Source organism: Vombatus ursinus, unplaced genomic scaffold (assembly GCF_900497805.2).
Source record: "Vombatus ursinus unplaced genomic scaffold, bare-nosed wombat genome assembly UNPS02010394.1, whole genome shotgun sequence".
Taxonomy (NCBI): domain Eukaryota; kingdom Metazoa; phylum Chordata; class Mammalia; order Diprotodontia; family Vombatidae; genus Vombatus; species Vombatus ursinus.
Window position 1 is genome coordinate 88029 of NW_020950172.1, and position 11011 is coordinate 99039.

Consider the following 11011-nt stretch of genomic DNA (forward strand, 5'->3'; position numbering starts at 1 on the left):
TAGATTTTGGCAAAAACCTTTTCAGCATCTATTGATATACTCACTGGTGCCTCCAGGAGTAAATAAAAAATGCTTTACTTGCCATCCAAAGCCCCTCTTAACCTGCCCCCTCCTACCTTTCCAGTCTTCTCACACCCCACTCCCTGACACGTTCTCTTCTATCCAGGGACACTGGTCTCCTGGCTAATCCATGAACAAGACCCTCCATCTTTTGGCTCCAGGCATTTTCTTTGGCTGTCCCCCATGCCTGGAACACTTTCCCTCCTCCTCTTTGACTACTCACTTCCCTGACTTCCTTTACAACCCAAATAAATTTCCCCCACCTACAAGAAACCTTCCCAATCCCCGCTAATGCCAGGGCCTTCTCTCAGTTAATTTCCTATTTATCCTCAATAGAACTTGCTTTGTATATATGTTTCCATATTGTCTACCCCATTAGATTGTAATTTCTTGAGGGCAAAAACTGCCTTTTCCCTCTTTTTGCATCTCCAGCTCTTAGCACAGTGCCTGGCATATAGTAGGTGCTTAGTAAATGTTTATTGGATTGATTGAGAGATTTGGAGTCAAGTGACCAGCTAGTGGTAGAAAGTAAGGGAATGACTGGAAAGGGTAAAGAGGAGGAGGAGTGGATTCAGCTTTGCCCTGCTTGCCTCTACACTCCCATGCCCTGGCCCACGGTATGTCTTCAAACTTCCCATCTTCCCATCGGCATCCCAGCAGCAGACCCAGATCAGCCAATGGCAGAGCCTCCAGTAAGTGCCAAGGACAGACTGGATGCCGTCATAGCTCCACAAGGAGCCCAGCAGAAAACCACACCATACCTCAAAAACTTCCAGGAGCTGTGAGTTACCCCAGTGCCATATGGGCTCTCTAAACTTCAGCCTACTTTCCCCTGGACCCTGCATGAAGTTGTGGGAGACTGTCATGGACGTTGAGGGGGATCTTTTGTATCTAATGTTCTTACTTTTCCACCTTAGTAAATACCCCTTTACTGACTGTATTATGTATTTTAAAACAAAAGCCAGTTGTACGTAATACAGATCTGCAGTTTCAAGTATAAGACTGGAAGGAAGAAAAGAAACAAGCATTTATTAAGTGTCTGCTATGTGCCAGGCACTGTGCCATGCATTTTACAAATATTACCTCATGTGATCCTTACAACAACTCCTGGGAGGTAGGTGCAATTATTATCCCCATTTTAAAGATCAGGGAACTGAGGCAGAGGTCACACTGCCAGTAAGTGTCTGAGGACAGATCTGAACTCAAGTCTTCCTGACTCCAGGCCCAATGTTCTCTCCACTGAGCCACCTAGTTGCCTCTGCCATGTTCCACCATGCATATGTCCATGTCCATTTTCTTTAGAGTACAGTAAGTTGACAATAAAAAGATAACTTTAATAAATAGATAGATAGAAGCTTTTCTAAAAGCTACGTGTCAGACGATTAAATTATATCAACTAATAACCATGGCAAGAAGCCCACTGGTGGGGGGCTCATAAGCTATGACATCACAAAGACAACCTTCCTTCCAGTATCTCAGGATTACTCCTGGATCTGGGAGGGGATGTCATAGCCACATTCTGGGAAGAGAACATGAACTTGCCAATGAGCATGGCAAGTAGAAGAGTCACCTCAGGACATTTGCTACACGGATGTTTTTTACTTCTTCTTTTCTATCAAGGTCCCCCTGGCTCTGACCATCATTCTCCTACCTTAAATACTGAGGGAATGATTCCACATGATGTGATCCTAGGGACCCTTTACCTTTCTCAGACAGGACTTGGGGTGCTGGGGAATTCCATCCTCCTGTCCTTTTCATCTTCACTAGCCGCAAGTTGAGGCCCACAGAACAAATCATGAGCCAGCTGACTTTAGCCAACTTCATTTTCCTGCTCTCCTGGGGCATCCCAATGACAATATCTGCATTTGGGGTGAAAGATTTCATGGATGACACCTGGTGTAAAATTGATTTTTACCTTCAGAGAGTCAGCCGGTGTCTTTCTCTCTGTAGCACTTGCCTGCTGAGTGGCTTCCAGGCAATTGTCATCAGCCCCGTCAGCTCTCCAAGGGAAGGGGTCAAAGCCAGAGGCCCCAAGTATGTCATCTCTTCTTGTATCTTCTGCTGGCTGTTTAGCCTGCTCCTAGAAGTTGGCACAGCCACTGGCATTACAGGCCCACAGAGATGCAACACTAATTTCATGCTAACAGTTGACCTCATTTTCTGTACCTGGAAAGGCCCAAGTAGCAATTACGGGCTGTCACCCATCTCCCAAGATGTATTCTGTGTGGGACTGATGATATGGAGAAGTGGCTACAAGGTGATTCCCCTGAGGAAAAACCACCAGCAAGTCCAGCACCTGCACAGGAGCAGCTGCTGTCCCAGAGCCTCCCCAGAGATCCGGGTCACTGGGTCCATCCTGCTGGTGGTGAGCACTTTCGTCTCCTTTTACTTTGCCAACGGCATTTCTGCCATCTACCAAAACTACTTTCTTTGTCCCAGACTGTGGCTGGTGAATGTGTCTGCGTTTCTGGTGCCATGTTTCCCAACCATCAGTTCCTTCCTCCTGATCTCTAGGGATAGTCAAGTGGCCAGGGCCTGTTGTGCTCCCAGAGGCAGGCACATGCCCTGGCCTCCTGCTTAATGTTGAGGGTTGAGGAGCCCACCCTTAAGCTTACATTTAAGGAAGGACCCTTGCTTAACTATGTCCAGGGAAGACAGTGTCTGATGGATCCCCTTCCTTAACCCTGACTCCATACAGAAACACCAAAACAGGGATCTGAGGCTGGTGAACACTGCCCAAAACCTTTTATGATCTTTAGGGGACAAAGGGCAACTGGGACTCCAAGGGGGCCCATGACCCTTGTGGATCCAAGTTCCAGGACTGAATTTCAGAGGTCACCTCCCTCTGGCGTCCTCCCCACAACAACTTCTTTACCCTCATGTTCAATAGTGAAACAGACTGGCTGTCCGCACATAGCATCCCAACATGGCAAAAGCCTCCAACTGGGTCCAGAAGCCTCGTGTCATCTGGAACCCTCCAGCAAAATGACATTGTGGCCTCCCATTACAGTTCCTACTGCCTACCTGCTTGACCTTGGGCAAGTCACATCACAGTGTTTGCCTCACTTCCTCATCTGGAAAGTGAGCTGGAGAAGGAAACAGCAAACCACTCCAGCATCTCTGCCAAGAAAACCCCAAATGGGACCATGAAGAGTCAGACACAACTGAGAAAGGCTGAGCAGTAACAGTCACAGTGAAACCGGTGGTAAAGTTCTGCTCTGAGAGGGGCTTCTAAATATTTCAACACCTGCTGTAGTCTTCTCTCTCCATCTCTGTCTCCCTCTGTCTCTGTGTCTCTCTCTCTATGTCTCTCTGTCTTTATCTGTCTGTCTCTCTCTCTCTGTCTCTCTCTCTCTTTCTCCTCACCTCACCCCCCACAAGCAGAGTGGTTAATAATGTCACAGAATTAGAGCATTGGAAAGAGCCTTAGTAATCTTATACTCCATCCCATACATGTAAAAGTTCTCCCTTATCACACACTTTCACAAGTAGTCATTCGATCTCTGCTTAAAGACCTGCAAGGAGACAAAGTCCATCCAGAGCCCTTTGGGTAAGGAAGATTTTCATCACCTAAGCCTCCATTTCCCTCTTTCCCACTTTCCTCCAGGACTCCTGGTCCTGGCCTCTGGTGATAGCTAGAACGAGGCTAATTCCTGCTCCAAATGCATGCCATTCACGTCTCTGAAAACTGCTGTCCCTTCCTCCTTCAAGTCTTCTCTTCTAAATTCAGGGTTTCTTCGACCAAATCTTACTAGAGAAAGACTGAAGGCCTTTCACCATTCTGCCTGCCCTGCTCTGGATACTCTAGCACATCAATGTCCTTCTTAAACCATAACATTGAGAAGGAAGAATGGAAGGAAATAAGCATTAAGTGCTTTCTGCATGCCAGTCACTTTGCCAGTTTCTGGGGATCCAAATACAGGCCAGAAGAAGGAAAGTCCCTATCTTCAAAGAGCTTACATTCTAATGAGAAAAAACTATATATGAAAGGGAATTGAAAAGCAGAGAGGGTGAAGAATGGGGGATGAAAGAACCTGGCTACATGGGGGCATGACTTTGAAGCCTAGGAGAAGTCAGGAATGAGGCCAGGAGGAGTATGAAGGGAGGTTGGTCTTTGATCCTCCACAAAATGAAGGCTCCAGGAGCAACTCACAAATGGGGGCAAGTCTTGCAGAGGATATTCAGGAATAGCGGGCCAAGGGGACTAGAGGCTATTTCAGACCCCAGAGGCCCCAGACACTGAGGAAAATCCCAGGACGAGGCAGCACTAGAGGAGGTATGGTCTTGAGGGGCAAGGGAAATCAGGAACAGGGCCAGAAGGAGAAAGAAATAAGGTCTGAAAAGGGCGGAACACCGTGGGACTCTTATGGATGCTGCAGCCTAAGATTGCAGTAGCTATTTTGACTATCACATCACAATGCTGACTCATGGTGAGCTTGCAGTCCACTGACACCCCTGGATCTTTTACAGAACAACAGATTTTTGTTTAATTATGCCTCTGCCATCTGGTACTTCTGAAGTTGATGCTTTTGTATCTGAATGCAAGACTTTATATTTATTCCTACTGAATTTTATGACATCAAATGTAGTCCAATACTCTAGCCTGCCAAGGTCCTTTTGGATCCTCACTCCATCCTTTAGTGTGCCAACTTGCTTTGTGTCAACTGCAAATGTATGAACATAATATCAATGTCATTAGAGTGCAGGACCACACCCAGATCCCTGTGGCACTCCCCTAGAGACTTCCTGCCACACTGACAGTGAACCATTTGCAACTCTTGGAGTCCAGCCATCCAACTTGAATAATGTTATCTCCTACTCCACATCTCTCCATCTTCCCACTAGAAGAGTATGAAATACTTTATGAAAACCTTTGCTAAAGTCTAGGTAAATTTCATCCACAGAATTCTCCTCATCTACGAATTCAATAATATTGTCACAAAAGGCAACAATGTTAGACTGGCATAGCCTCAAATACATAGTCTCTTCATTTTTTCAATGTTATTTGAGGCACAGCCCTCAGCTGAGTGGGTGGCAGGCTTAAGGAGACATGAGAAATTTTGGAATATTTGAGGGGTGAAAGGATAGAGAATCTATCAGACAGGAGAAGGAAGAGGATTGCCTTTCTGAAGGGAAGCCCCATCGAGATTAGAGAACACAGATCATCTGGCAGGGAGAAGATCAAACCAAGATATCTCTATAGCAGCTTCTAGGGCTAGCAGTCCTAGATTCTATCACCTGGAGATGCTGCTTCAGAGAAGTTGTCCCCTGCTGATGGGCATGCTCCGGGTCTAGCAGTTGCCCAGCTCACAGCATTTCCTGACCAAGGAAAATGGTCTCCTCTGGAACCTCAGTTTCCCCAGGGCCCTCTTTATGTCCTGGTTCCTAAGGCTGTATATGAATGAATTCAGCATGGGAGGCACCATAGTAAACATCACAGCAGCTACTTTGTCACCTCCAGCAAAGTGTGTCGAGGATGGCAAGAAGTAAACACCAATGATGGTCCCGTAGAACAGAGTGACTACAGTAAGATGGGAGCCACAGGTAGAAAAAGCCTTCCATTGGCCATTGGCTGCTGGGATTTTGAAGACCGCCATGATGATGTAGACGTAGGATGCCAGGATGAGTCCAAATGGGAGAAGGATGGCAAAGCCTCCCAAGACCAAGATCAAGAGCTGGTTGAGGTAAGTGTCAGAGCAGGCCAGCTGTAGCAGCAGGGGCATGTCACAGAAGAAGCGGGGAACAGTATTGCCCCTATAGAACTGCAGCTGGGCTAGCAACAAAATGTGAACCAAAGCAACCAAGTTGGTGAAGCTCCAAGACATGGTGGCCAGCAGAGCACAAAGACCTGGGCACATGGCCATGGCATAGTGGAGAGGCTGGCAGATGGGCACATAACGGTCATAGGCCATGGTGGCCAAGAGGAAGTTATCTACCATGACAAAGACAATAGAGAAATAAAGCTGTGTCAAGCACTCAATGTAGGAGATGGTCTGATTCTCAGTCCAAATATTTTCCAGCATCGTGGGAACCGTGGTAGAGATAGAGGCTATGTCAGTCAAGGAGAGGTTGGTAAGGAAGAAATACATGGGAATGTGGAGGCGAGCATTGGAGGTGATAATCAGGACAATCAGCATGTTGCCAGTCACTGTGACCAGGTACATGGAGAGAAATAGGCCAAACAGCAACGGCTGGTGAATGGTTTTCCCAGAGAGCTCCAGGAGGAGGAATTCAGAAGCACTGATCCAATTTATTCTGCTCATGACCCTGAGGGGAAGGGTGACAGAAATGAAGAGATAACAGCAACAGAACCAACCCTGGGGGAGGAGGGCGGTGCCTTCCCTCCCAACAAGTAGCCCCTCAGAATCAGTGGATCAGGATGGAGAAGACCAGTGGACACCAGTCTAGCTCTCTCCTTTGTCAGGACCTTCAGAGTCAAAGATCCCATCCTTTTCATGTCTTGGAAGACACTCCTTGACATACAGATTACATACTTATTTGTACACACTTGTCCACCCTTGGACATTCTGCCTGTCTCTTTCAGACTCTCTCTGTTTTTCTCTGTCTCTCCCCTCTCCCTCCCCCCTCTCCCCTTCTCTCTACCCTCACTGTCTTCTCCTACCTCTCTCATCCCACCACTCTCCTGAAAATACTCCTCCCACAGTTGCTGGTACCCAGACCCAATACCCTTATCTCAGTCCTCCTCCCTGACCTATCTTTGCTAACTGACCTACTGACCTCTCCTCCCTTCTCTCCTTCACTCCTTTCTTGAAGAACTGGGGTGTCTTTATGCTGGTTTGGATGTTACGAGAAATTCTCTTTGTTTAATTTTGCTACAACAAATGTGGCACAATGTAGTGAGATCAACCAGCTAGATTCTAAACATTCCAATTAATTCACTTTTTGCTTCTGTGTGAATGACTCCCCAGTCACTGGCTCCATCTCTGGCCTCCTTGCTGCGTCTCCCTCCATTACGGCTCTTCTCATTGCTTCTGGCCATATTGCCTAAATGTCTGGTCCGAGTGCAGGTCTGATGGGAAGAAGTCTGCCTGATCATCAGCCCCCACAGTACCTTTGACTTCTATGGGAAGTCTAAACACAGGACACTGCTACTTGTCATCCCTTCTGAGGGGAGGTTGTGGTTAACATGAATGCCTGATGCATTTCTGTATCTGTTTATGGGAGCCAACACATTCTACACCTCTTGCCTGTTTACCAAGCTCCCTTCCTGATGGCCTCCGTCTCAGTAAGGGGCACCAAGTTGGCCCTACAGCCTCCAGCTTTGTGGGCCACTGCTTCTCCCTGGCTTCTTATTCTCCTCCCCCGTCACATCTCCATCAGTATGTTCCTCCTCCTCGTCCACCCCACTCTGACAGCTCAGGCCCATGACCTCTCACTATTCTGAAAGCATCTGAACAGAACGAGCTCTCCTGCTCTGCTCCTGGCCTCTTCTGGCTCACACTGGGAAGAGCAGCCCTGACTTTGCCCACGTCCTCCTCACATGCATTCAGTGGGTCCCCAGTGTCCATGAGTTCTATAGAGTTCAGGGCCTTAGTTGGCCCCTCACGAGCCTTCACCCTCAGCTCTCCTCCAGCATTTCTACTCTTCCTGCTTCCCTCCATCCCAAACTCACTGACCCGGTGCTTCAGGCCATGGCTCATGGCTCATTTCCAGTTCCCTCCCATCTCCTCATGGGCACATCTAGTTAGAATTAGGGGGGCATCTTGGGAAGCATCAGAAGACCTGGGCTCAAACCCAAGTTGTGCTGTTGATTCACTCTGTGGGGCCACACAAGTTTCTCTGAGCTTCAGCCCAGCACCCTCGTCTGTAAAAAGGGGCCAAGGACATTTAAACTCCAGTCACTAAGAATATAGTGAACTTCAAACTGATGCAGAAATAGCCATGGAAAGCTACTCCATCAGCCCAAGACCCAGTCAGAAAGACCTAAATTCAAAACCTCACTCGGATGTTCCTTGGTGGTGTGACCCTGGGCAGTTCTCTGGACCTTTCTGGACCTCAGTTTCTGCATCTGAAAGATGACAAAAAGAATCCTCACATGGCCTTTCCTATAGTATGGCTGACCTCCGAGGAGGGGTCTGTCTGAATTTGTCTCCCCAGTGCCTAGTCCAAGTGCTTGGCACACAGTGGGAACTCAATATATGCTTGTAGAGAATAACAGCTAACATCTGAGGTTTGCAAAAACACTTTACAAATGGTTATCTCGCTCCACCCTCACAACAACCCTGGGAGGTACAGACTATTATTATCCCCCTTTGACAGGTGAGGAAACTGAGGCCCAGGGAAGGGACATGCTCCTCTAGACCCCTTAAGTCTGGAGTAAGGGCAGGGCAAGAACTTGAACCCAGGTCCTCAGACTGTTACTATGATTCATATTCCCAGTGCTGGGAAACCTCCTTCTGCCAGGAAATCTCTCCTGGACCCTCACCTCGATGCCCTTCTTCTGCTCTGAGTCCCTCCTCCACTCTCAGGGTGGCTGGGTTTAGGACTGTGCATTTTCTGAATGGGGATTGTCACTTAGGAGTCATTGCTGAGGTCAACAGCAAGCCCCTTGAGGGCGGAGCTGATGGCTTTTTCTTGGCTCCCCCCATCTGTGCCCACCTGAGGAATGACCCCTTCCTCCTCATTCCTTCCTTCACCCTGTCCCTGAGCAATGGGAGGGAAGACACTGACCTGTGTGAGCCTCCGTCAGCCCTCCCCTGGAGTATGGCAATCTCCTCCAGTCTCTCCCTTCTGATCCATCTTCTATTCAGCTGCCAAACTGATGTCCTAAAGCCTTGGTCTCTTCACAAAGTTTCAGAAGCTCCCCACTACCTCGAAAACACTGTCCTCTGCTTGGCACTTACAGTCCTTAATGCCCTGGCTTCGGCCAGTCTTTGCAGGGTCATCGCACACTCTCCCTTACACACTGTAACCCTCTGACCAAACTGGCCGACTTCTGATCAGAGACTTAAAGCTGAAAGGGCCTTCAGAGGTCATAGAGTCAGTCTAACTGGTTTTTACAGATGAAGAAACTGAGCCTGATCAAGGTGGAGTCATTGACCCAGGTCCCAGTAAGGAAGTAGCAGAGTCAGCATTTTATCTTCCAATTCTGAGCTCAGCGCGATTTTTCCTGAACGCCAATGCCTCCGCTGCTATTCGCTCATCTCATCTATGTGCCTTTGGACAGGCCATACTCCCGTATCTGGAGTGCCCTTCTTTCTTAACACAACCTCCTGGGACCCCCAGCTCTCTTCAAGGCTAAGCTCAAGCACAGCCTTGTCCTAGAGGCCTTTTCTGACTCCCCGAGTCATTAGTGCCTGCTCCCCCTTTCAGTTATTTCCAATTCCCCATCTCTAGCTTGTTCATACCTAAGTGTTTGCTCACTGTCTCCCTCATTGGATTGGATTGCTCCTCGAGGGCCAGAGCTGTGGTTGGGGAGGTTTGGGGGCTGCCTTTCTTTATGCTCCTAATGCTTAGCATGGTATCATAGGTACTAAGGAAGTACTTAATAAAGGCTTGTGGACTTGACTTAAGAAGCCTCTCCAGTCCAGGATCCTTCACTTACCTAACTGGTCTTTGCTTATCTAAGATAATATCTCCAAGGCTTCTCACTGTGCTATTTCCTCTCCTCTGATCCAGAGGGTGGTAAATTCACAGAAGCAGAAAAGACACAGTAAAGGGTTGTGATAGCCCCATGTGGGACTCTAAAGAGTGGGGTGCACACACCTGGGCCTTCAACCCTAAGGGAAAAACTGCCAGGTCTGGAGGCCTTTGGGAGCCAATTGTTAAAGTTTCTCCTTAGAGACAGAGAGAGTCTAATTATCCTACTTCATCCTTAATGGTGTGAGCCCCGCAGCCCCTGTGGAGTGGTAGGGACAGAGAAGAAGCAGGCTGTATTCCCATGAGTCTGTGTCCAACATTCTTGGGGTAGGTCTTCATTCTTCTGTAGCCACTGCAAAGTGTTCCCAGAGATCCCTAGTCTTTGCCCTACTATTTGTGAAATGATTTTCTGGCAGTGTCCTGAGCAGAAGCTATGGAATCCAATACCTGGGCCTTTCCTCTGACTCCTCAGGAATCCTTTTACTAATTGCTGGGTCATACAGTACCTCAGTTTTTCCATCTGTTAAAAAATGGGTCCATATTCCTTGTAAGAAAACTGATTGTGAGCTAATGTCTTGACTCCTCAGGGCTACTTTTTGAGGCAGATGAGGTGAATAGCCACAGTTGGAGGGCATTCAAAAGGCACTGACCCCCAAAGGTGAAATTTTTGCTTCGTTCTGACTCTTTCCGCCGGAGATACTGCAGGAGTGAGAGAGATGCTGAGAGGCCTCTGGCCCTATGGGAATCTCTGTTTTGCTTCTTTGCATGTGTTCTCTCCTGATTTGAGGTGAAGGAATATCAGAGACAGTGAGTGAGCTTTCAAAGGTCAGAATGGCAGAGGTCCTGGAGCAGGAGTTCATTCACGGTTCTGTGACCATCCAGTCTAACCTGAGGGGCCCAACCCAGCAGTACCCTAGATTGCTCAGAATTAATAGTTACACACCTCAGAAGCATCAATTATGTCACATATGGACGGGTGCCTGATGGGGCAAATGCTATATAGAGACTGCATTAAGTTTGAGCCCGTGCTCCAGGTCACCAAAATGGCAGATGGGTGAGTGGGCTCTTAGGTATGGAGGGGAAGGGGAAATGTTTATAGTTCACAGTCAATATCTCTTTGTAAAATCTATTTGATGTCAGTAAGTGAAATGGAACTGGACATTGATGCCTGGCAATTAACAGCTGAGGAAAGCCACGTCCAAGGTCATTAGGGAAGGCTTCCTGAGCCCGGGGTGCCCCTGGAACCCAGAGGAGGAGAGTAGCTGGGGAGGGTAAGCTCAGCCTGGAGCTGCAGGTGGGAGGAGGCAGCTCCCAATCCACTTGTAGATGTTAGGCGCTGCGCTGCAGAACG

At 48.1% G+C, this 11011-nt stretch overlaps 2 protein-coding genes across 2 annotated transcripts; one reads left to right on the forward strand and one right to left on the reverse strand.

Annotated features, from left to right (window-relative positions):
• Positions 1-1727: 1727 nt before the first annotated feature.
• Positions 1728-3099, forward strand: LOC114037505 (vomeronasal type-1 receptor 1-like). The gene is given in 2 exon segments (XM_027854411.1): positions 1728-1806; positions 1809-3099. Coding segments are annotated over 2 exon segments (912 nt in total). The 3' UTR covers positions 2642-3099.
• Positions 3100-4594: 1495 nt separating this feature from the next.
• LOC114037504 (olfactory receptor 1361-like) lies at positions 4595-6558 on the reverse strand. Its single transcript, XM_027854410.1, has one exon. The coding sequence runs from the start codon at positions 6321-6323 to the stop codon at positions 5352-5354; it is 972 nt and encodes a 323-aa protein (XP_027710211.1). The 5' UTR covers positions 6324-6558; the 3' UTR covers positions 4595-5351.
• Positions 6559-11011: the final 4453 nt, after the last annotated feature.